General features: G+C 37.9%; 2 protein-coding genes across 15 annotated transcripts in view; one reads left to right on the top strand and one right to left on the bottom strand.

The window, feature by feature from the left end:
* The window catches only part of sptbn4a (spectrin, beta, non-erythrocytic 4a), a 44,245-nt gene extending 26,193 nt beyond the window's left edge, over positions 1-18,052 (top strand). For all 3 annotated transcript variants that reach the window (XM_079606833.1, XM_079606834.1, XM_079606832.1), the window contains 18 exons: positions 2,544-2,840; positions 2,929-3,132; positions 3,815-3,904; positions 4,923-5,201; positions 5,967-6,097; positions 6,694-6,898; positions 7,199-7,444; positions 7,535-7,669; positions 8,240-8,484; positions 8,647-8,785; positions 9,682-9,766; positions 9,859-10,049; positions 10,146-11,110; positions 11,824-11,884; positions 12,790-13,043; positions 13,700-13,870; positions 14,629-14,671; positions 14,762-18,052. In XM_079606833.1, the coding sequence (XP_079462959.1) occupies positions 2,544-2,840; positions 2,929-3,132; positions 3,815-3,904; positions 4,923-5,201; positions 5,967-6,097; positions 6,694-6,898; positions 7,199-7,444; positions 7,535-7,669; positions 8,240-8,484; positions 8,647-8,785; positions 9,682-9,766; positions 9,859-10,049; positions 10,146-11,110; positions 11,824-11,884; positions 12,790-13,043; positions 13,700-13,870; positions 14,629-14,671; positions 14,762-15,109 (4,089 nt within the window). In that variant the 3' untranslated portion in view covers positions 15,110-18,052. The remainder of the gene's footprint in view (positions 1-2,543; positions 2,841-2,928; positions 3,133-3,814; positions 3,905-4,922; positions 5,202-5,966; positions 6,098-6,693; positions 6,899-7,198; positions 7,445-7,534; positions 7,670-8,239; positions 8,485-8,646; positions 8,786-9,681; positions 9,767-9,858; positions 10,050-10,145; positions 11,111-11,823; positions 11,885-12,789; positions 13,044-13,699; positions 13,871-14,628; positions 14,672-14,761) is intronic.
* A 185-nt stretch (positions 18,053-18,237) lies between these two features.
* On the bottom strand, positions 18,238-25,664 carry LOC306995325 (uncharacterized protein). Of its 12 annotated transcripts, XM_079606850.1 has the most exons (19): positions 25,328-25,392; positions 23,688-23,714; positions 23,535-23,561; positions 23,360-23,386; positions 23,188-23,214; positions 22,777-23,073; positions 22,506-22,558; positions 21,740-21,830; positions 21,309-21,506; positions 20,617-20,817; positions 20,297-20,490; positions 20,164-20,197; positions 20,006-20,049; positions 19,859-19,910; positions 19,593-19,637; positions 19,434-19,463; positions 19,116-19,309; positions 18,987-19,023; positions 18,329-18,841 (listed from the first exon to the last, which is right to left on the bottom strand). In XM_079606850.1, the coding sequence occupies exons 1-19, from the start codon at positions 25,329-25,331 to the stop codon at positions 18,762-18,764; spliced, it is 1,662 nt and encodes a 553-aa protein (XP_079462976.1). In that variant the 5' UTR covers positions 25,332-25,392; the 3' UTR covers positions 18,329-18,761. The 12 variants fall into 12 exon arrangements, with proteins under 12 accessions (XP_079462968.1, XP_079462972.1, XP_079462973.1 ...); XM_079606851.1 differs by lacking the exon at positions 23,688-23,714 and having other exon boundaries at positions 19,581-19,637; positions 25,328-25,664; XM_079606852.1 differs by lacking the exon at positions 23,688-23,714 and having other exon boundaries at positions 25,328-25,664.
* Between the last annotated feature and the right edge of the window lie 533 nt (positions 25,665-26,197).

Here is a 26,197-nt window from a genome sequence, read left to right as displayed (position 1 = left end):
GCAAAATTTCCTCCGGAATTATGGAACTTGCCATCAAGCCGATGGATGTAATAATGTTTATGGATGAGTGAATACATTGATGTTTTTATCATGACTGTGGTATGAAGCAGGGCGTGATTGCTAATAAGAGACAAATATCAGCGCCACACACGAATCCCGCAAGTCCCGCGGATATAAATGGTAGAATTTTAGTTCTCCTTTTTCCCCAAACTCTGCTTGCCATGGTCCATAATGTTTGAATAAAACAACAACAGCATTCAGCTAGACGTTACGCACTACGCAGTTGTCCACGTCTGTCGCCATGGTTACTATGGCAGTAGTACGAGCGGAAACCAGGGGTAATGCGGATATTGTCATTGACAGGCGACAAGTGAACAGGTTTTCCGGGACGGACAATTATTTAAAATTGGAATTTCTCTGAAATTAAAAATCTTTGGGAACTTTTGGGATATTGTAAGTACACAACTGCAGGAAATATATCACACTGTGCAAGTGATTTGTGGATATTTTATTACAAAATTCTTACATATTGTACCTTTAAGGAAATATATTTTTGCAGTGTTCAAAAACACATAAAAAAAAATACAACCCACTGAAGAGATATATGTCTATCCCTCACAGATGGCACTGCTGTGAATAAGGCCTATAGGCTACTAGCAAGCTCTTAGACTTAGACTTCCTTTATTAATCCCCGAGGGGAATTTAAGGTGTTACAGCAGCAACAGAAATCAAGACAACATGCATAACAAAAATAGACAATACAATCAATCAATAATCTCAATAATCTGATTATCTATTAATTACAAATAGATATGGTTTGCCATACAATGACCTACTTAACATAATAAATGCCATCTTGCATGCCATCTGAACTGTTTTGGGTTGGTGGTGCATAGATTGTCTCTTCAAGAATACAGTGACTGACTGTATTCGTCGTCTGACTGTATGCACTGCACCGTGATGTCCACACCGTGGCGATTCGGGATGAATGCATGTACTGTTGCACCCCATATACAGTATACATAATAAACTCAATATTACAAATTACATTTGCACAGATTAGCTTGACTGTGCAAGTCAGAATTTGCAACTCCCATTGTAAATGCGCTCTTACCAAAAACTGTGCAAAAAGGGCAACTGAAGCACAAATAATCTACAAAATTATAATACAAGAATGTTCTGATTATACTGTTATGTATATGACAGACTGGCACGGCTTGCACTTTATTGTATTTTCATTAATAAACTTTTTTTTTTTTTTTTGTCACCCGATCATCGTTTTTTATGATCAATCACTGCTGTCACTTTCAAGTAGTTGGGTACATGTGGCCATACCTAAACCAAATGTTTTGACTCTTTACTATTGTATTGTGAGCTAAATCCACAGAATTTCTGAAACATAAGATAACATAAGCTTAATTATCTCAAATTTGTAAGTTTCACTTGTTCTCCGTCCCGCTGTGATTAGAGAACTTTTTTAGGAAAAGATCCCGCCCCCTCCCCCACTTCCAAACTCACTCAGCTCAACATCCTCAATGACAGACAGGCGGCTGGACCAATCACGGGACATGATGATGTCCTTAGAGCATCTGTCTGTCTGCAACCAGTCAGACCTCCCCAGCAACCAGCTCAATCAGCCAGTGCTGATCCCCTGCAACGCTTAGCAATCAGCTAGAAAATTCTAGCAGCCTGCTAAGACACCCTAGCAATGCCTAGCAACCAGCCAGAACACCTTAGCAGCTCCCAGCAACCAGCTAGAACAATCTAGCAATGCTTAGCAATAGTCAGAACTCCCCAGCAACCAGCTCAAACACCTTAGCAACCAGCCAGATCACCTTAGCAACACTTAGCAACCAGCCAGAAAATTCGAACAGCCAGCTAAGACACCCTAGCAATACTTAAAAACCAGTCAGAATACCTTAGCATCCAGCTAGAACCATCTATTTAGTTTTTCATTCCATCTTCATACTCATTACCTTCTCCTTCATCTTTTTTATTTCCATCCAAACATCCCCTTTTTCCTGTTTCTTTCTCCGCTCCCTCTCTCTTTTTGTTTCTACCGTTTCTATCTGTCTTTGTATTTCTCCGTCTGTTTCTCTGCCTTCTCTCTCCTTCTCTTACACACACTGCAGTACAGGGGAGCAGGCGACTTGTGCCAAAAGGAGAACTGCTGCACTGCATTACGAAACAAATGCACACACATATGGACATGCACACGTGTACACACACACACACACACACACACACAGTGACGACTCTGTGACGGAAAGAGGGATGTAGATCAGATTCAGGAGTGAATTTAATTTCATGTGTCTCTGCAGGGAAGAATGAACCTTTACACACTGATGCGGAGAGAGAGAGAGTGTGTGTGTGTGTGTGTGTGTGTGTGCCCGCCCTATTTTAAGAGGCTGGACTTCAGCCATGGCGACAGATTCTCTCTTTACTTTGATCTCTTTCCATACACACACACACTCAGGCAAGGCTGGTGGTTGAGGGCCAGAGCAGTAACAAGTCCATGGATTATGTTACATTTGTGTGTGTAGGAGGGCGAGGAGCTGATCCAGGAACAGCCTGAGTTGCGATCGGTGGTGGAGGTAAAGTTGAAGGAAATCAGAGAGTGCTGGTCTCACCTGGAGAACACCACCAAAGTCAAGGCTCGCCAGCTCTTTGAAACCCAGAACCACCGCACTATCGAGCTCCCCACCAACAACCTCAGCGACCTGGACCAGCATCTCAACGTCATACAGGAGCAGCCGCCCACACTAAGCTCCGCCCACACCACTCAACCCACCCTCCTTCAGCCCCGCCCCACTTTCAGCCAGCAACTCCAGAGGATACAAGTGAGACTAGAAACAGCCACTAAATTATATTTCTTGATTTGGCAAATTGCATGTCCCTTTGTAATTTCACTTTATCCTCATCTCTTAGTCGTTGGAAGCCCAAATGCAGCTTTATCACGGTGTTGGTGAAGTCAGGGGCAATGCTGATCCCCGGATACCAGACATAGAAGAGCAAGGAGGTGTGGTGGAGACCCGAATTGTGCGTCTTATTGAGCCTCTGAAGGAAAGGAGGCGGATCCTTCTTGCCTCAAAAGAAATGCACCAAGTCACCCAGGACCTGGAGGAAGAAATTGTGAGTGTTTCTTTCTTTTCTCCATTTAGTTTGTGGTGCTTCTTATTACTATTTGCTCATTGCTCATTTAAGTATTAAAATTTGGACATAATGCATATCTTAAAGTATTCTGCTTGTTAAGGAGTGAAGTTATTACTTTTCTAAGCAATAGAAGAGCAGAAAAAGGTTTTAAAAAATCCAGTTTACAGTAATAATCACTTAGTTACTCCCTAGAAAGTTAGCAATTAACGCTCAAATCCTTGCAATTGCATAAGGACATCCTAAACAAACTTAAGAAGATAGGGCTGCACGATTTGGGGAAACATCAAATTGTGATTTTTCTGAAAAAAATTGTGATCGCGATTTTTAACAATTTTTAAAAAGTTCCAAGTTTGCTGTGCTTGTTTTTACTTTGGCTGTGAATATATATTTCACTGTTAAATAAAAAAAAATATTATTTAAGAAAAATATAATAATTTTAGCTGTAAAATTATGTCTATTTTCATTTATAATTTTTCAAACGTTAAACGGCTAAGCTTTTATTTAGGGGGAAAAGTGTTTTTTATTTCAGTTTAATTATACAACCCTATCAGAAAACAATAACAACTGCATAGTTACTACCCACAAGTTCATGAAAAAATGTGTATGTACTTTTACTATACCTAAAGCCCTCTATTTCTCTATTTTATTTTATTTTTTGTAGATATGGATTCAGGAGCGGTTACATTTGGCCTCATCTACAGAATATGGGACCAATCTACAGAGTGTCCAGCATTTATTCAAAAACCATGAGGTGGGAGTTACAAACCTGTTGTCAGTAAAACTATTGTCTCCTTTTCTGAACTCTGATGTTGGACACAATTCTGGGACATTATCAGACAGGTAGTAGTGTTTCTGTGATAAAGAATAAAGACAATCACTGTGGGATATGCTCCGTTTTTACAATTAGTCACACTACAATAATGTGTTAAATTAACAGCTTTAATTTTAAGCCTTAAGTCATTATAAATGCCAAAGAATGGACGCAAAATTTCAATCACCTAACCACATTTTTTGGGGGGAAAAGTGTCCATCTAAACAATTTGAAAGTTTAGCTTTGATCACAGTAATTAAACAGTCAATGCTGCTCTTTCCTTTGATACTTTTTGCCTCGTTTTGGGATACCAACTTCTGTAACTTCTACATTGAACAATCATGTATGTTATTTGTACATTCATAAAATGATGTAAGAGGATATTTTACATATATATTTTATATATACATTCCATAACTAGAAGACTATAAAAGAGAGAGGAAGCAGAATGAATAAGATCAAATAAATAAGAGGTCTGGGAATTTAATCTCAGTGATGTGTTGTTGGCGAACAGCCAAATAATATTCAAATGGCTTGTGGAGTCTGTCAGTCAATTTGGATCGATTATCAGCTACATTTATAAAGGACCATTTACACCAAGGACGATAACTGTACTGATAACTATGAGTTTTAATAATATTTCTAATTCTATGAGAACAGGGATGCCCACAGCAGACAAGATAACTGCAGCATGTGCTTATAATAAACAGAATGTTATATTTTGTTGGTATGGATGCTAATATGGTTATTGTTATAGCTATCTTTATAGTAATCATTCTTGAACTTGCATTAAAAGCCAAAATATTATTACTACCTTCTTCTTGTTTTTTGATACATCATTAGTCATTTTGCAGATTTCTGGATATTGTTGTGGTTTAAGACTGAGGATATGGTCTGGTTCTCATGGCTTCCAGTGATGTATTTTGATGTTTCACTTGTGTGAATAATTGGATTGTAGGCACTGCAGATGGAGATGCAGACTCGGAGAGGGCGGGTCGAGGAGGTGCTGGACAGGGCAGAGGCCGTTGCTGCCCTGAGGACCCCAGAGGTGGAGCTTGTGCGGGAGGGGGCGGGGCACGTGAGGCAGCTGTGGGAGGTGCTCCAGGTAGAGATGGAACGGCGCACAGTGATGCTGGATGCTGTGAGTCACGCCCAGCAGTACTATACCCAGGCAGCGAAGGCCGAGTCTTGGCTCAGTGGACAGAAGCTCCAGGTCCTCAATGAGGAAAACGGAAACGTATGTACTGTACCTACAACTCAATCCATCTATCACTTAAATCAGGGGTTTTCAAAGTGGGGTCCGGGAACTCCCAGGGGGCCGCAAGGGAGTGCTAGGGGGATCTGTGGATATTAAAAAAAAGAAGAATAATAAAAAATATAAATTATTTAAAAAATAAATAAAAGTTTGATTACAATAAATAAGTAAATAAAAAATATATTTTTGGTAAAAATTCTAATAATAATAAAGAAAATAATTGAGCAAATAAATAAATAATGCATCTAACAATATAGTGCTGAGTAAAAAAAAGTAATAATTAACTTAATAGAAAATTAACTTTTTTAAAATAATATTTAGACATTTATTGCATACATTTTTCGCAATATAAATTGGGCCTTTATGCAAGAAACTAAATAGATGCCTTTACAATTTTAGGATGGGGGACCCTCTCCTGACTTAATTTATGCTGTTTTTCATGTCATTACCCAGCATTATTTAGATAATTTATTACAGTGTGTCAATACACTGACATGTGTATGTGTGTGTTTATTAAAATAGAGACTATAGCAGGGTTGTAAACTGTAGTTAATACAGGTCTGTTTGTCTCTCCCTCTCCCTCTCCCTCTCCCTCTCCTTCTCCCTCTCCCTCTCCCTCTCCCTCTCCCTCTCCCTCTCCCTCTCCCTCTCTCTCTCTCTCTCTCTCTCTCTCTCTCTCTCTCTCTCTCTCTCTCTCTCTCTCTCTCTCTCTCTCTCTCTCTCTCTCTCTCTCTCTCCTCTTTGTAGGACGAGACCAGCACTCTTAGGTTACTGAAAGAGCAGTTGGCTTTAGAGCAAACAGTAGAGAATTATGCAGAGACAGTGGGCTCACTGTCCCAGCAGTGCCGTCGAATGCTTGAGTTGGGACATCCAGACAGGTAAATATAAATGTCTCATTTACACCAAGTCCAAATCAGGCACACTGCAACAAATCTCTTCCATGTTAATCTGAGTTTTTGGTCTAACTAACCACGACAGTGGCAGGCTCTACATTTTGTCGGTTTCTTGGTTTCTATTTCTGTTGTACTGTTCTGTGTAGCCTGTTCATCAAAGAATTCTGAAAAAGAATGTATAATGGTTAATACAAAAATATTTATGAAAATTGATGATAATAAGAAATGTTTCTTGAGCACCAAATCAGCTTATTAGAATGATTTGTGACACTGAAGACTGGAGGAATGGCTGTTGAAAATTCAGCTTTGCCATTACAGGAATAAATTGCATTTTAAAATATATTCAAATAAAAAACAGTTTGACATTTTTATAATGATTTACAATATTACTGTGTTATTACTGTTTTTGATTTTTTTTTAAAGCTACCTTGATGAGCATAAGACACATGAAAAAAACATGAAAAAACAACTGACCACAAACTTTTAAATGGTAGATTTATTGATTTGCAATAAATGGAGTGTGGCCCTCTCTCAGAATTTAATCTCTGTCTATCTTTTTCTTTCTCTTGCTTCCATCTCAGTGAGCAAATCACCAAACAGCAGGCTCACATAGACCGGCTGTATGTGTCTCTGAAAGACCTGGTGGAACAGAGAAAAACTAAGCTGGAGCAGCAGTACTGGTTGTATCAGTTGAAGCGAGAGGTGGAGGCACTGGAGAAATGGATCTCTGAGAGGGAGGCGGTTGCCAGCTCCACTGAGTTAGGCCAGGACCTGGAGCATGTTACGGTATCACCAGCTCACACTTAACTCAGGGATGTAATATACTGACTTCCAGTTAAGATGAAATCAAAATGAACCCAAAATGAATTTGCTATTCCACTGAAAGAATTTTCCTTTCCTGCTGACGTCCCTTAGACAGGAAATAATATTAACCAATAAACAAAGGGCTGTTTAGGCAGTGTTTTAAGCTACTATTTAAAAAAAGTCCCATCTTTCCCCATTGAATATTTTGTTTCACTCAGAAATCTCTCAGCTTCTTTGAGCTCATCTCTGACATGTTGTTTTTGTGTTATTTAATCTTCCCAGGTTCTGCAGGGCAGCTTTACTCGGTTCTCCACTGAGACACGTGCAGTGGGTCAGAAACAGATGGATTCTGTCAATAAGATGGTGAATGAGATGATTGACTGCAGTCACTCTGATGCTGCCACCATCGCCGAGTGGAAGGACGGACTGAACGAGTCCTGGGCGGATCTTCTGGAGCTCATGGAGACCAGAGCGCAGATGCTCGCAGCTTCGTACCAGTTGCACAAGTTCTTCACTGACTGTCAGGAGGTATACAAGCACACATACAACCATAAAGCATGTTTTTTAAACACATTCACAGTTAATTGACATTGATGTGTCTGTGTTTGTGTTTTGTAGGTGCTGGTCCAGATTGAGGGAAAGATGAGACAGCTGCCAGAGGTGAGGTCCTGTCAGGTGAGCTCGGCCAACCCTGGCACACTGCAGAGACTTCTGCACTCTTTCGAGCATTCCCTGCAGCTGCTGGTCTCGCAGGTAAGACTCACACTCACACACACTCACACAAAACAACAACACCTGTTCTGACCAGGTGCAGCCGCCACGATAAATAAGTGTTTAGGCTGGTTCGTCCTCCTGACCCAGCAAGGGGTGGTTCCCATTTCTGCCGATGAGCACAATAACACTCAGAAACACAGTTACAACCATCACACAGTGCTGAATACTTTAAAGTCGGCATGAAACGGAGTGAAACGGCTTCTCGAACCAGAACAAATGTAGGATGGGATTTCATATTGTCTATTGGGAATTGATTGGATTGTTGTAGTTTGCTATTGCTGTCATCTCATGTGAGTGACAGGTTGTCTCGCTCTCATGCCAGTAAACAAGTAATCAACGGAGGAGAGAAGAGGGAGAGGGAAGTTATTTTGATTAAAGATTATGAAGGCACATGATTTAAAAAATATATATGTGTAAACCAATCAGAATAAGTTAAGAGGGAAACAAGTAGCTTTTAATTAAATTAAATTTAAATGATGGTTAGTTTTAGTTTTAAGTCAAGTTATAATAAAAGCATTTGCTTAATATCAAATACCTTTGCCCCCTCAGGTGCGCCAACTACAAGAAAATGCAGCTCAGCTGCGTGCAATTTACGCCGGGGAGAAGGCAGATGCCATTTTTTGCCGTGAGCAGGAAGTAATGCAGGCCTGGAAAGAGCTCCTCGTTGCATGTGAGGGCAGCCGTGTGCAGGTTACCACAGTAACCGATAAGATCCAGTTCTTTGCTGTGGTGCGAGAACTGAGCATGTGGATGGATGGAATCATGGGACAGATTGGCTCGAATGACGATGCCAGGTACCAGATCATTTATAGAACTATCGGAATCAATATACTGTTGTATTTAAATTTGAAACCAATCACAATAGACAATGTTCATCAGGATAATGTGTGTGCATGTTTCTTGTTTGTGTCTGGGCGTGGGTTTCGGTGTTGGGTGGGTCCTTGTGTACGTGTCAGGGACCTCTCTGTGCTGGAAGGCATGATGTCCCAACATCAGATTTTGAAGAGTAAGATAGATAACAAGAGCAAGAACTTTGTGCATTGCGTGGAGATGGGAAAGATGCTGCTCGCTGCACGCAACCCTGCAGCTGAAGAGGTAGACACATTCTCAAACACTGAACCATTTATGTGCACACTTTAAAGGGATAGTTCACCCCAAAAAATAATTTACTCACCCTCATGTTGTTCCAAACCTCTATGAATTTCTTTGTGAAGAATGAAGATATTTTGAAGAATGTTTGTAACCAACAAATGTTTGGTTACAAACATTCTTCAAAATATATTCATTTGTGTTAAGCAGAACAAAGAAACTCATACAGTTTTGGAACAACATGAGGGTGATTAAATAATGACAGAATTTTCATTTTTGGGTGATCTCTCTTTAAAACATACAAACACATACATAAAACCAGAGAAAACCAAAGAAGTACCAAAAACTTTACTGTGTTTTAATCACTATGTATTTTAAAACTTCATTGTTAAAAATATTTAGTCAGTTGATCCTTCAGAAATAATTTTAATATGCTGATTTGGTCCACAATAATAATTATTCTCTTTTATCAATATTAAAAACTGTTCTGCTGCAATATGTTTTCATTAAAACTGTGATACATTTTTTTCAGGAGTTTTTGATGAATAGAAAAATCTCAATCTTTGATAACTGTAAATATAAATTTTTGGTCAATATAATGCATCCTTATTAAATAAAAGTATAGCCCCCCCACCCCACCAAAAAAATAATTATGACCCCAAACTTTTGAACAGTAGTGTAAAGATCTAAGGATATATTTTTCTTCTTTTTGTTATGTGACAGTCACATTAAATATGTTTTGAAAGACATGGTTTTAAAAAAAGCCATTGTTTTGGTACTATTCATTCGTGGCACACCTTTGCATTAAATACACCCATTTTGTGCCCCTTCATAAAACATGGATAATTTGCCATACGTGTTCTGCTCATAAATCATTACAATATCTATACCATCTGATCCAGGTAAAGGAAAAGCTGGAATATGTCATGGCAAAGCAGAAAGACCTGAATGAGCGATGGGAACAGCACTGGGAGAAGCTTCAGCAAGGTCAGTGATAACTTGGTTGTAACATCATGTCAAATGTCTGCCAATGTATTCCTCCTTCAGAGTTATCCATAAGCTCTATTTGTGCCCTCCAGCCCAGCAGAGGCTGCAGTCTACCCAGCCAGGATTGGCAGAGCAGTCCTGGCTCACAATCAAAGAACCAATCACTCCAAACACTCGTGAGACAGGGGGCGGGACAGACGAGGTAGAGGAGCTGATTCGCCGGCATGAAGCATTCAGGAAGGCCGCAGCCACATGGAAGGACCATTTCAGCTCATTACGACAGGTCATTATGGGAACAAAGACTTATAAATAACATAAAATGAAGAACTAAACACTCATTGACTCTTTGTTTAACATTCTCTTTCTCCTCCATCTGCAGGCAGAGAAGATGAAGGAGGAACTGAACAAGCCACCTTCTACCTCCTCTCTCCTCAGCAGACAGATGTTCCCTCTCTCCTGTCTTGTGCCCAGCTCCTCTTCCTCGTCCTCGTCCTCCTCTCTTTTCCGTAACCCTCTTCAGGACTCACTTCTGGAGTCCAAGCCTGGGCCGGACCTCATGCACGCCACAGAACACATGGTGGCACACACACTCGCTCAGCGGCTCGGGTCCACCCTGAACCCCTACACGCCCATTATGAATGGCTCCTCCTTCCACGGGCTAAACCAGCCATCAGGGGTTGTGGCGGAGGGTCTTTTCTACCATGGGCTAAAACAACAGGGTGTTTCAGGGTTGGATAATTCCAGCTATCAGGGGTTAAACCAACAAGTTGGTGTCTTGGGGGTGAATAGCTCCAGCTACACTGGACTAAACCAACAGGGTGTTTTAGGAGAGGATGGCTCCAGCTACCATAGCCTGAACCATTTAGGTGCTGTGGGGGTGGTAGAGCCCAAAATAGGATATGCTTGGCAGCACCTGAAAGCTGACTGCTTTCAGCCCAAAATCAACCACATTCACAAAGCTGTTCCACCTTTACTGGAGGCTCACCGAGCTCAGCTCGCCAGTGGAGGAGCAGGCGTCCCAGCTCCTCCTATGGGCCTGGACCCCTCCCTGGAGATGATCCACAGCCGTTTACAAAGAGACCCCCGGGGAAGCCGCTCCGACCCGCAGATGGATCACCTGAGACGGGAGAGAGAGTACCGGCTTGGCCGACAGACCTCCAGCGAGCAGGAGATCCAGGCGCGACTTAACGAGCTCCCGATGATTGTTAGGCAGGAGCGTTACCGTCGAAGACTGGAGAGACAGTCGTCCAGTGAGCAGGAGGCCAGTGGTAGGCAGAGAGTACAGAAACATGACTCCAGCGATGCAGAATCTGGGAAAGAGCCGTCCGACAAGAAAACAGCTGGGTGAGTGTGTGTATATGTGTTTGTTTGGCTATAGTTTGGACCAAAACCTCCTTTCTGTGATGTCCTTAAAGATAAAAAAATAATTCATAAATTAAGTAAAGGAAGTGTATATTTTTAAAATTCTAAAATGCATTAGCTTTTAGAGGTGTGTTTAGGGTTTGGGTTAATGTTAAAGATCCCCATGAGGAGAGTAAAACCTGAAGTCAGCCAACAGTTTCAATGAAGCTTAATAAACATACTAAGTAATGAGCAGTGCTGTAATTGTTAACTAAAACTATTAAAAATATTTTTTGTTAATTGAAATATAGTGGGAACAAAGTAAAGTATATAAATATTAGATGGAAAACTAAAATTAGAAATGTTTTCTTGGCAAATTAACTGAAACAAAATAAAAAAACTAATAAAACTGGCAAAAGCACAAAACATAATTACAAAAAACTATAAAAACACGCTAAACCAAATATACATATTTCTATAAAAATGTGTATACTGAATAATGAAATATAAATGATAATGAAAATATAAAAATGCTGAAAGTTTGTAGTGAGGGTTATGACTATGGTTAAGATTTAGAAACTATAATTAGTTCAATATAAAAGCATAGAAGTCTAAAGAAAGTCCCTACCATGAAAAAATTACAAATCTGTGTATGTGTGTGTTCTTATCTGTATATGGGTATCTAACTTCTAAGTTGGCTTTCTCATCTTTTTTAGGGAGAAGCGTTCCACTATGGCTGAGATTGTTGAGCAAGTGCAGGAGAGAGAAGCTTGCCATGTATGTGTCATGTGTCTGTACTGAATTTAATATTTGTCATAAATTTAATTCACATCATACATCACATTCCCCATCACCATTTTAATGCGTCCTCTAAACAATTAGTAATACACTACGTTCAAAAGTTTGGGGTTGGTCAGATTTGTTATTTTTTGAAAGAAGTCTTTTCCAAGGCTTACCTTTGAATATATTTTCAAAAGGTAAATTAATTATTTAATGGCAAATCTGATTTTATTAGCAACCGTTACTCCAGTCTTCCGTGTCACATGATCCTTCAGAAATCAATTCTAATATTCTGATTTGGTGCTCAAGAAATAATTCTCAATATTATCAATGTTGAAGACTTGCTTAAATATTATTGTGTAAACGTGATACATTTTTGGATTCAGGATTCTTTGATGTATGGAACGTTTTTTTTGTAACCATGTTAAAGTCTTTACTGTTATTAATTGGTTTATAAAAAACTTGCTGACCCCAAACTGATTGGTAGTGTATGTTCAGGTGATTCTCTTTACTTTTAAATCAGTCCACACACCACTGATTTAAAGGTTTAGGATTTTTGTGCCATTTGTATCATTCAAAGTCGAAATAAGAGTAGACTCACACAGTGCCTCTGGAGTATCCCGGTCTTGCTCAAGGGCACAGTGGTGATAGAGCAGAATTGTGATCTCAGCTCAGACTCTTAAGTATCTTTATACATTTAATTAGATAGGTAAGATTGATCTTATGCAAACTTTGATTTAGCTGTATGCAGATATAAGTGAAAGTGTGATACAGTATGTGCATATATTTTTATAAGCAAAGAAAGCACTTGAATGTCATGCAGAACACATCTAATCTTCATATACACACATTCAGTATCAACAAACGGTTCGTACATGCACAAAGAATATCTTCTTTTTCAGGCGAAGGGAGAGGCGTACAGACCATCCAGTAGCCTCTCTGCACCAGGGAGCCGTCTGGATCGCCCTCGAGCTCGTGACCGCCCCAAACCACGGCGAAGACCTCGTCCAAAAGAACCCGAAGAGCCACGGAGGTCCCGTTCTGCGCCCGCTCAGGGTGGCCCATCCACACCTCAGCCTCCTACCCACACTGTCCATCACGAGGGCTTCTTGTACAGGAAACACGAAGAGGAGGGGAAAGAGAGAAGCCCAAACAGGTTTGTTTCTTACTAGCTGCTAATAACTAGCAATTGATTGCAATGTCCTGGAATGATCTTTAGCTTTATTCATGATTTTTTTCTGATCATTATAATCTTATGAATAATCTAAATGCTTTTCATCGCTACTGCTAATACACTAGAAATCATGTTACCTAGCTATTAGCTAATTATGTTAATTTTATCCACAAATACCACTGTGTTCAGAATAGCATGCATATTGTTAGATAGTAAACAAACACAGTCTGCAAGTATAAATTACATTAATTGATGTCCATTAAATTGTTGCTGCATGACCTACAACCTGCAACTTTAAAAACTAGAGGTAGATTACATTCTGGTAGTGGTACAGTAAATGATGTACATTAAATGAGCTCTCTGAATATGATGCATTCAGTGTGATATTAACCCTTTTTACATACTTAAAATATACTACGTGCAGTATAGGGTTAAGTTTATACACGGCATACTGAGGTTCATTTCAAATGTAATATGAATAGTCAAAGATGTAGTATTCAAGATTGTGGGACCAAGTAATGAATAGTACCGGTAGTAATGCTGTTCTGAGTGTGCTTGTCTGATAATAACAATACTAAATGCCTTGGTATGGCCTAATAACTCACAAAGTTATTTCTAACCTTTTGCACCTCCTGCAGCAAGTCGTGGGTTAATATGTTCTGCGTACTCAAACAAGGGGAGATCGGGTTCTACAAGGACGCACGACACAAGACCACACCCTTCAACGATGAGCCACTTCTCAACCTGGCCATCTGCGAATTTGACACTACCAACGGATACAAAAAGAAGAAGAATGTCTTCATTCTCAGGTACAACTGATCTTTAATAATGCTGCTTTGCCTGCTAATCTACAAAAAACAATGGCAAACAACTATGCAGGAAATGCACTTTCAGTAAACATTAAAGATTAAAGACCTGATGCTTTTTGAAGTTTTTGTGTTGATTTATTTTCTATTCAAACAGAAAGATATGGAGCAGGACATAAGGATTGACTTAATGTTTTCTTTTATATTACACTACTTTTCAGTAAGAATCTTTTTAAAACAAATTAATACTTTATTTTAGCAAGGATGCATTAAATTGATTAAAAGTGACAGTAAATACATTTATATTTTTACCAATAATTTCTATTTCAAATAAATGCTGTTCTTTTGAACTTTTTATTCTTTCTACAGAATCTTGGGGAAAATGTAGCACAGTTTACACAAAAATATTAAGTAACAATTGTTTTCAACATTGATAATAATCATAAGAAATGTTTATTGAGCAGCAAATCAGCATTTTATAATGATTTCTGAATAATCATGTGACACTGAAGACTGGAGTAATGATTATGATACATTCAGCTTTGTATTACAGGAATAAATTACATTTTAAAATATAATAAAATAGATAAGAAACTTACAAACCAAACATTTACAAATCTAACCGACTCCAAACTTTTGGACGGTAGTGTACAGCACCGTGTGTCAAAGCCACAAACTCTTGACTTCATATGATCTTCCCCTTTTAACACCTTTTCCATATATATTTATGTGTTTCTAATTTATGTGTTTCTTATTTTCAGGACCACTGCTGAAGGGGACTACATCTTTCTGGCTAAGGATGAGGTAAAGACAAAGCCCCATCTGAGTGAAAAAGATCAGAGTATTTTGTCTATTGTGGCCCTATTACAAGTGTGTGTATGTTCTGTCTCGCAGGAGGATCTGAAAGGTTGGGTCAACAGTATCAACGCAAGCCTGAAAGAGATCGAGGACATTGCCAAGTGGGAGAAAGCCACAAACTCCTCAACTGACCCTGACAAATCAGAGCGCAAGGAGCGTTCTGAAGGGGCGGAGCCATTGGAGGGGGCGGAGAGATCAGAGAGGTCAGAGAAGTCTGAGCATTCAGACCGATCAGATAAAATAGAGGCATCGGACAAAAGCTCAGAAAAGAGGGACGCATCTGGGAAAGAGAGAGGAGATAGAGGTGAAAGGGAGGAAAGAGAGAGGGGCAAAGGAGGAGACCGGGGTTCCAGGGGTTCCAGCACTTCGGGAAAAAGCAAATGACTCATCTCTCGACACGTTTATTTACTCATCCATCCCTCCATCTTTCCAGAGAGAAGACAGGACTTGCATTTCTCGGTCTCTGTCGCTCTGTTTGTCCTGACAGCCTGATTCCAGGACAGATGTAATTGATTATGTCCCTTGAATGTGTCGATGTGTGTCTGTGTGCGTGTGCCAATGTGTTGAAGAGAACGTCTGTGAAAGAATCAGTATATGAACGTATCCCAGCATCAGAGGGCCCGTTCAGCCGCCCTGCTCGACTCTCACAGAAAAGGCACTTTAGATTATTGAGGATGACTATAGCCCTTAATATTTTAGAAGCGTTTTCTTGAAGCAATATATTGTATGTAGTAACCGATGCCGCTTGTTTTAGCTGCTCTGCTCTGCTCTTCCAAGCGAGAGAGAGAGAGAGAGAGAGAGAGAGAGAGAGAGAGAGAGAGAGAGAGAGAGAGAGAGAGAAGTGACAGAGGACTTTCCGAGAGAGAAATCTGGTGCGGTATTAGGAGCGACATCCTTACACAGCCCCACACATGCATATGCACACGCACGGTGCATTATGGGAAAATGTTCGGTATGGAACACCATTTTCTCACCCGAGGCCGCACACGTCTTCCACCTGCTGCTCGTAGTAATGGTTTTAATCATGTGAGACGCTTCACAGTGCTGAGGTGAGCGTGATTCAGTCCAAACTACACTCGACGAAGTCTCAGTCACAATACGTGAATATAATGTGGCAGTGTGTGTGTGTGTGAATACAGCTCCATCCAGAAGGAGCACAAATGTACTATGTATAATCTCATTGATCGTATTTATTAGGTTATCGTGATACGAATTTAAAGTGCAAGGTTATTCTTCCCTGAACTAAGAGGAAGTACGGTCAAACACCCCCCAGTACGTGTACAAATATGCTGCTTTTTATCATCTCTGCCCCCTTACATCACTCTTTGATTGTAAAATTAGTACACATAAAATAGGGTGTCTGTGATTTTGTCATGCTATAAAGAAAAAGATTGTATATATATATATTTGTATATATACTAGTAAACAAGATTTACTTCTATGAACTGCAGCGTCTAATTACAAAAAAAATATATCATTTTTATCAACTTATGAAAATGTAACAAGTTAAAAGTTGTTTTAAGGTGCCCCTGGCTGAATTTAGACGGTAAACATGCGCGTTAGCCGCCTTTTCCGAGATCTCTTGCATATGGAAACGCAACTTTTACTGTTTACGGTTTGTTTTTTGGCCAGGGCGAAAGATCAGGATTCTTGTAAAAAGAAATCACCATTAAAATACTCATCCGAAACTGTTTTGTGTTTAATTTAGATGTTTGGAGAACTGTCTCTTGACAGCAGTTGCAATTAATATTGACAAAGACAATGATATTCCCCCTAAAATAGTTACAATATATATATGTGCAAATTATATTTACACAGATATGATACAAATAAAAATATCAAAGTAAACAAATAATTTTGGTGAGGTCAAGCTTTTCCTCTCTGGCTCTGTTTTCACCACACAAATCTTATCTTCTGAGTTTAAACTCTAACTGACCTTTACAGTCTATGCAACAAACTAGTCCTGTGAATCTAAATATGTGAAAAAATCACATTCATAATCCAACACTGTCGACAAACCTCTGCTTGGAAGATCAACAACATTAGGACTCATCTTGTGACAGTTTTTTCTCACTGTGGGTGCCTTATGAATGCATGTATAAGAAGATGCAGGCACTTCCTCCAGTATTATGTTCCAGATAAAACATGCATTTATGAATTAAATTTGTTTTAATCACAGAAAGCATTGCTTACAGACACTTACCCTCTGATCAGATCCAGTTACACATGCAATATTGCTGCACAAAACAGCCCCTTACGACAGCAGAAAACAGCCATGCCCACTCCAGACTGGCTTAGACTTAGTGCGATGGAGTCAAATCTGGTTCTGATTGGATGCATCTTTGATTATAATGTCATAGAAACTGCATAAATGGGGACTACACTTGTTTTGCACTATGTATCCGTGACTGATAAATGTGATTGAATGAATGTCTGTATGTCTCCGTCTTATCTTTGCTGAAGCAAACTCACTCCTGACAACCAGTCAACCAACTCTCCCTCCCAAAGCATATAGCCAAAAACTATTTAAAATCATCTGACTTCACTTTCGGACTCTTTTATTATCCAACATTTGTTTCAGAGTGACCTTGACTATGGTCTACCTGCAAAAAGCACAATTTCTCCCCAAACAACAATCTGGAGTATTAAAAAAAGACATTGGATGCTGTCCTACACTTTGACCCCTGCATTTCCTAAAGTTGCCACATGAGGTCAATGTTGCAAAGTCATTGCAGTGCTAAAATAACTTTTATTTGAACTCAACTTGAAACGTAGACAGACAAGAGTCATTACACTGCATATTTGTCTGTGATTTTTAGACCATGTGGTCAGTTTTTGGTTTGCTAAGCCTTTCTTTTTTCCTTTAGCAGTGCCACTCACTTATCTCCCCAGCTTGACCTCACCAGCAAGTCTATATTTTAATTCATTTCTGAAAGAATGAAAACAAAAACAAATCAAGCCCTAAAATAGACAGAGATTGTGGGTTGCCCTTCTTTATTCAAAGTCAGTTGTTTCACACATTAAATTAAAGAAAAACTATTAAGTTGCATGAAAGAGAATATAGAGGTGATTTCTATGCAACAGCTGTGCATGTTTATCAAAAGGGTTTCAATCTTCAGCAAAGCACTGGGTTTGGATGATGATGATGATGGAGATGGAGAAATGAGTGGAATGAGCAGATCACTTGTATAGCTGAAATGAGACATTAAATCATTTATGTACTGATATCTGCACTACTTCATAAATACAGGTTGTATATATCAGTGTGCTGTGGCGTTTTGATTTTGGTGACTGTGTCTTATTTACAGGTGTGTTTAAATAATATTTTTTCATTATACAAATTGAACTGCAAAAATTGGCCCTTTACTAATGATTAATTTACAGTCCACTTTTAAAGTACCGTTACACTTAAATAAGAATTAAAAAAAAAAGAAAAACTCAGATAACGGTAAAAGAAACTTCTTTAAAAGACATGACTGTGAGGTATAGGCCTACAGACACAGAGAGAATGTAAGAGAGAATGCATTTTATTAAAGAGACACCGTCTCCAAGTTACATTTTAAAGCTAACATCTAGCCACGGTTTAACTTCTCAAATGATTTCACTTTCTGACTTCTATATTGTCAGCATTTACCATATTCAAGTTAGCATCCATCTACAAAAGCTGTAGTTAGAAAGCTGAAGCAAAAGCGGTCTATGAAAAATACAAAAGTAAAAGTCTGGAGTCACAATGGTCATGAAAATGTATGTATTTTGAAGTAGTGGAACAATTTTGACCACTGTAGGCAAAAAAGCAATAAAACATCCATTTCATACTTATACACCCCATTTATTGATATAAGAATGTGCAGATACATAATTAATCTGTACTTAACATGACATCTATAGAGTAGACTGTTACTTCATTCATCATTCATATCACATAAATGGTTTATTATAATCAGATTATAAATGATTATAATTAAACCTATATTCACACTTAATAGCTAATAATCATTTAGCGTTGCAGTAAGCAGTGGTGGACTGATCCTCAGTGTTATTTCGTTTTTTTTAAAAAAGGTATACTCGGGAGTTTCCCAAAAAAACCCGTTTGATTTGCTTCATCGGCTTCATTGTCTGTTCAAAAGAAAAGAAAATTTACATTTTAACGTGTGTTACTGAGCATTAGAACATATGCAAACAGAAATCATATGCATTCATTTTTTTTCATGCAGAACATGTTTTATTTACTTTATCTAGATGATAGTTAATCTATACGTACTCTGTCGTGGAGATATTTTGACACCTTTTGTCCCCCCCTGTAAGAGAATGATTATACATGAGCTTACGAGTGAGTGACATGTTTTTCAAATGATACATTTAATGGCAGCTTTCATATCTTGTTAAATACCTGCTCTATGAACCATTTCACAGCTTGGTCAAATGCCTCTGAATTCTTCTGACACTCCAGTAATCCTGTATCCTCATAGAACAGACAGTCCACAGTGAGTATGTCTTTCCTGTTGACACATCTGCTGCTGTCTGGTACGGTTTTCTCTGGGTCAAACGTGTGATGAAGCACCACTAGAACAACCAGCTTGGAGTCTGTTCAAGGACATAGACAAATTTACTGAAGATGAATTCATCTGAAATACTTAGAAATGTATCACCTTGAGTCAAAATACTCTGAGAAAAAAAAAAAGTTAAAATAATGTGATGATCAAATAACCTGTAGAGCGATTGAGTTTGGTCAGTGCAGCTTCAATGTCAGTTCCAGTTCGAGAAACAATAGGACAGAAAATCAAAATAATGTCACTCTCCTCCGCACTACTACCTTCCCTCAGATTCTGAATTCGGTTTTTCAGAATTTCAATACATTTCTTCTCACAGTCATTTGTCTTTCCAGCCAAGATGGAGAACACTTTGACACGCTCTGGAAAATGAATTGGGATAAATCAAGTAAAACAGGGGAATGTACAAATAAGATCGTAAAAAAAAAATGGATGCAAGATAATAAAGACAGTTTTAAAAATGAATTCCATTCTCTGGAATGGTGTCCTGAAAGAGGAGTTATTCTGATCCATCATCAAAAAGTCAAGAATGTAATGTGTGACTATAAGCAGTTGTGTAATCCATCATAAGATAAAAACTTACTTTTACTACATCTGGAGTCCTCCTTAACCACTTGCTGTGGTTCACGTTTATGCTACAGACACAATTTATGTTGAAATATAGTCACAGTATCTGGATAAAAACTGTATAAAATGTTTACCAGAGAAAATGTAACAATTTAAAATGTACCTTATTTGATTTGATCCTTGCTTGATTTTGGTTTTGTTCCGACACTGGTTTTGTAAAACATTGAGGTAAAATCAGTATAAAATAGGGTAAAATGATTAGCAACATAAATAATACAGATTAAATAATATATTTGCTGTTAGAAAGTGACTTTAACCTACTTTGATGTGATATTTTAGCAGGTGCCGTCAACCCCTGCAGAGAACGATTACAACATGAGCTTGCTGAGAAAACAGTGAAATGTTTTTCAAATTAAATTTATCAGCATATTTTACGGAGCATGTTGTTAAATACCTGCTCTATTAACCAGTTCACAGCTTTGTCAATTGCATCTGAATTCTTCGGACACTCCAGTAATCCTGTATCCTCATAGAACAGACAGTCCACAGTGAGTATGTCTTTCCTGTTGACACATCTGCTGCTGTCTGGTAAGGTTTTCTCTTTCTCAAACGTGTGATGAAGCACCACTAGAACAACCGGTTTAGAGTCTGTTCAGGAAATAGACAAATTTGTTGAATGACCTCACCATAAAAACCTTCATGTACTCCAGAATATTCTGAATAATAAAAACATTTTTTATTACTTAAAATAGAGGGAAAATATACTCAATCAACCTGTCTTGCCATTCAATCTTTTAAGAGCTTCGTCAATATCAGTTCCAGTTCGGGAAACAGCAGTACAGAAAAGCAAAATAAAGTTACTCTCTTCCGCTGTTTTAACTTCCCTCAGATTCGGAATTTGGCTTTTCAATTTGTCAGTAAATTTCCCATCACCGCCATTTGGTTTTCCAGTCCGATATATGCACACTTTTACATCTGGGAAATATAATAGCATAGTAAAAAAAAAAAAAAAGAAAAAAAAAAGAGAGAGACGAAAATCACATGTTATGGATACGCAGTTCATGTCTATTCTGACTTTAACAAAAACGTTTTCACCCAAATGTACAGTGTATCAGCCTTTTAACCTTATATTATGACATACATTGCAATATTACAGTTTCTGTTCTTTCTTTCCCATGAAAATGACATTACATAACTAGCTAATCTGTGTCTGTTAACATGTGGGAAGAAAGACTGAAGACATCTGTAACATTGTCTTTCTATCATTTACTCTAATGATTGCTCTTAAAATGACAGTATGTTTCTAGCAGATATGATTAATACATTCTAGAATGTGTGATACATTGCAACTTTGTTTGTCATCAACTCATGTGGATATGCATGTTCATGTAAAGATTTAACTGGAATACACAAAAAAATGTCTTTGGATGTATCCTGACAAACTATCAAATGTGACAAACACCCACCATTGTCCAGTAATATCGGATTTGAACATGACGCTTTCTGATCTGTTATTTTATTTTCTGGTTTGGTTTCCTGTTCCTCTGGTTTACTGGTGTCCATCATTTTCGTTTTTTTCTCTGGGACTCTCTCACTGTCATTCTCCTCAGTCGGTGTCTGCAGATCTTCTTTCGGTGCATCTCTTTTTTCTAGATTACTGAAAACTATAAACACAATTCCCGATTTAAAAAAAAAAAAAAAATCAAGCATATTATATTGCTTATCCTTAATAAGCGTTCATATATACAAGATAACCACATTTGATTTTTTTTGTATTGAATAAATCAAATGCCCTGTTTTCAAACTACTTTAAGCTTTGTTATTGTTTTTCAGATGGAGTCTAATGAGTTTCTTGTGTCTGTCACAAACATTTGATACGAGTCCCAACAGATCTTACCTGCCAATAAAGCAGAACGTTCCATTTTTATTCTCTCCTCATCAGTCCATTTTTTGTCGCTTAGTTGAAGAGAAGAACATTGTCCACCAACCTTTTATAAAATATAAACTGTGTGAAATACTCATATGACAGTTTAGGTTGATGATACACATATTGTTTAATATAGTAAGAATATAATCTGACAACTATACAAGTGAGTAATCAAATTCCACTTGGCTTGATAATCCAACACTCAGAAAAAAATGTGCAATGATGTTACCTTCAGGGGTACAACAGCGTGTCAAAGGGGCAATACCCTTAAAGATACATCTTTGTACCTGCTTTACCCCTCAAAGGCTCATGGCGTACCATTACTCTACTTATATGCATCTTTTAGGTGTAGATAAGGTACAAAGTTGCCCCTTTAAGGGTACTGCCCTATAGTGGCAAGCTGTAACTGCAAATGTTTTTGACAGTAATCTAAGAAGACAAAATTGGACAACAACAATGTTCTACCTTGCTCTGGGTGATTATAAACAATAAAACAAGATTAAAGAAATCTTTACTGAATGAGAGTGTGGACCATTTGAGGTTTTGCATTAAGAAATGTTTTTTTTTTTTTTTTTTACAAAGACAGTTGGAAAGAAAATTATTTAAATTATTATTGGAGCTACAAAATATAATTTCAATAATTTACATTTATTTCATATAGAGACATAAATCTGTATATGTATACAAATATTGTAATAAAAAATACTGTAAAGTAAAATGTATATTTTTCTGTTACCTTTTCGGACCCTCTGGTTGTTTGTAGCAGCGCAGTCGGATCTTCAGGAGTCACTGTGAAATCACAATGAAACATTTAAAGTAATAGATTAATCAGGGGGGAAAAATTTGGTTTATTAATTAGTTGTTTTTTGGCACATTGGTCTTAAAGATTGGATCAATAGGTCTCATTTCTCAGTTCAGTGACAAACCAACACTTGGCAATCCTCTAGATTTCAGTTCATTCTGACAGATTAGAGCTGATGTAGAATGAGGTTATATGAAACACTCACTTTTTCTTACTGTTATCTCCGCTCTACGGACTTCACTGATGATCATCTGACACAGGTAATCACCAGAATCTAATGTCTTTAGTTGTAAAGACACATTTCCTCTCTTCATCTCCTTAGGTAGGCTCACTCTGCCCTCATAGCCCACCCCATCTATCAACCATCCATTCTTATAGAAACAAACACAGTCTGTCTCCTTAAACCATCTGATCTCCTTGTCAACAGCACTGATTTCAGGAGACAGATGACACGGGATGGTGTCATCTTGAGCTGCCTCAGACAAAACGATCTTGAACGCATCTGTGTTGAGAAAAAAGAGAGAAAACTGTGGACTTTAATGAAGTCATATTTATATCATATTAATTGTATTTTCTTATTATGAAGGAAAATAAAATTAATGTTAACAGAACTTACTGTTGCTTTCAACTTCCATTTGTTCTCCTAAAGAGAAACATGACACACAAAGCGACACAGAATGAGAGAAAAAAAGAGAAAAATGTGGACTTTAATAAAGTCATATTTATATCATATTAATTGTATTTTTTTATTATGAAGGAAAATAAAATAAAATGTTAACAGAACTTACTGTTGCTTTCAACTTCCATTTGTTCTCCTAAAGAGAAACATGACACACAAAGCGACACAGAATGAGAGAAAAAAAGAGAAAAATGTGGACTTTAATAAAGTCATATTTATATCATATTAATTGTATTTTTTTTTTTTATGAAGGAAAATAAAATAAAAGGGTTAACAGAACTTACTGTTGCTATCAACTTCCATTTTGTCTCCTAAAGAGAAACATGAGAAGAAAAAAAAGAGAAAAATGTGGACTTTAATAAAGTCATATTTATATCATATTAATTTTATTTTATTTTCCTTCATAATAAAAAAAAATACGTGTAAACAGAACTTAATGTTGCTATCAACTTCCATTTTTTCTCCTAAAGATGTTATGTGGATAGCAGATGAACCCAAGCGCAGACAGTATGTAACACACAAAGTTTAATTAAAGAAAAAAACTGGGAAAACAAAACCCACGAGGGGGCAAAACATAGACTGGACAAGGGTGACTAAACTTGACTAGGACTTTACAGATTACAAGACAACAAACAAACAGCAAATACAGAAACAGAACTTTCACTCAACAATAAGCTTGACAGAATACTCACTAGGTATCACAACGTCAAATAATGAACCGGCACAGGACAGCAAACACATGGGGATAATATAGGGAGACACTAATGACAAGAACAGGTGAAGCTGACTAGACAATAATGAAGGCTAACGAGGAGAACAAGGGGGCAGGGTTAAGTGACGAGACAACGCAAGCACATGGCCCAAACAGGCCATGTGCTTGCACACAAAACATGGGTCTGTCATGATCCTGCCTCAAGACTAGAGAAAATCAAGGACATGAGGGCAGAATCATGACAAAAGAGAAACACAAAGTGACACAGAATGAGCAAAGTGCCATGAAGGGTAATGATAAGAGGTGGAAAGCCCTGATTTCTAACATGAGTAGGCCTATATTGATTTGGCATTTCAGTTTCAATTTCAGTATAATTTAACATATTTTACTCTCATTATCTGTAGATCGCCTGACGTTGAAGGACGCTCAGATCGCCCAGAGCCTCACGGAGAAGCTGCAGCACTGTATTCTAATTCTAAAAAGGCACCTCTCGCTGTTACACAGATTGAACAATCAAAATAGTCGGTACCAGTTCACACTGTGAGTCAAACAATGTGAACTTGTGACAGATACAACTTTGCCTACTCTAATTTTTCAAAGGACAGACAATAGCCTATACGTTTTTTTTTTTTTTTTTTTGCAGAATTGTACAGCAAGTTATTTTCAGTCAGACCCCTCATCTGACCTATAACAAATACATGCAATAAGAGATGGAATTGTGGTTTATCTCTGATGATTGACAATTAGGCTAGGCAGCATACAGTGATAAAGGACTTGATGATGATAAATAATTATTTTTGTTTGATATTGAAAGCTGTTTGGGGGGTTATTTTATGTGGACAATATACAGTCGGTTTCAAATATCAACAGTCGACTGCACCTTTAAACCACACCCAGAGACCTGGCTTGTTCACTGTTGAGTTGTTGACGACTGGCGACGCTCTCGTAATATTCGAGAATAATTCAGCGAAGCGTTCAGACAGATTTTGTGAATCGGTCAAACGATTAATCTAAACGATTTGACATTGCTAATCGAAAATCGAAAGTAACTAGACCTTTGTTATAGCCCATATATTGCCAGCCATATATAGACCTAGGCAGCTACATATGAGGCTGTTGATAGATAGAGCTATGCATTTTGTCCATAAAGAGGACGGTCTTCTCTAACCGACCAAACCTTCAGTGGGTGATGCAGCCACTGCCAGCCCGCTTGAAACTGTGCCAGATGTAAGGTAGGCCTATTTTAAAATCGTCACACCAGTTGATGAAACGAAAATAAATTACAATAAATGTTACCTTGTAGATTTCGGTTCGTTAATTGACATGTTGTTTAGCCTATGGTTAGCATTTATGTTAGTCTCTTACCCATCTTCAAATCTTCTGCCTCAGCCGAAGTGCAGCGCAGAAGTGATTCTGAGCGGAACCCGTCACACTGGAAAATTCTTTCACTTTCACTTTCTCGTCTGCAGTTCAACACCTCTGCACGCTCTATTTCAATTGCAAACCGACACGTAGCTTTTGCTTTTTATATCAACACAACGGCTTTTTTTACCCTGGGTGGGTGTTTCTATTAGATTGTCATGACTCCAGCACACCATATTTGCATTTTAAAATGAACTATTAAGACTAAACAAATTGGGCATAGAGAGAGGAATATTTAATATGAATAATAAAGCACAGGCCTAGATGTTGCCATCTGTTATGGAATAAATTAAACTAAAACAAATTAACTTGGTCCAAAGAATTACCCTTCGGTTTTGCATTTTTGGTTTCATCCTTGTATAGTAGCCTACCTGACCCTGCAAGTAGGATAAAAACAGACTCATGCATTTAATAACATTATTTTTGACAACTACTAGGCTACATTCTGCCAATAACATCTAGACATATTATCACTATCATATAATGATTTGAAAATAAAATATGAATTTATTTATTTATTTGGATCGCCTTTGATTTCATTTTCCTCTAAATGATGGTACAAAAACTTGACCGCAGCACTTTCCAAAACATCCGTTTTTAATATTTGGTGTTTTAAAAAATGTTCTAGATTTAAGTCAAATGAGAATTGCTAAAATTATTGAATATATTTTGAGACAAAGGTCTTAATGATTTTCAGTTTTGTTCAAAGTAATTAACAGTTGTTCAGTAACAGAAGAATATGTTAAAGGCTTACATAGTAACTGGGGTAAAACGCACCCCTGCTGTTGGTTCGAAGGGCACAATAATCAACAT

The sequence above is a fragment of the Phoxinus phoxinus genome (assembly GCF_949152265.1).
Source record: "Phoxinus phoxinus genome assembly, chromosome: 3".
Taxonomy (NCBI): Eukaryota; Metazoa; Chordata; class Actinopteri; order Cypriniformes; family Leuciscidae; genus Phoxinus; species Phoxinus phoxinus.
The sequence above is the reverse complement of the archived record's forward strand: the minus strand, read 5'-3'. Positions and strand labels throughout refer to the sequence as shown.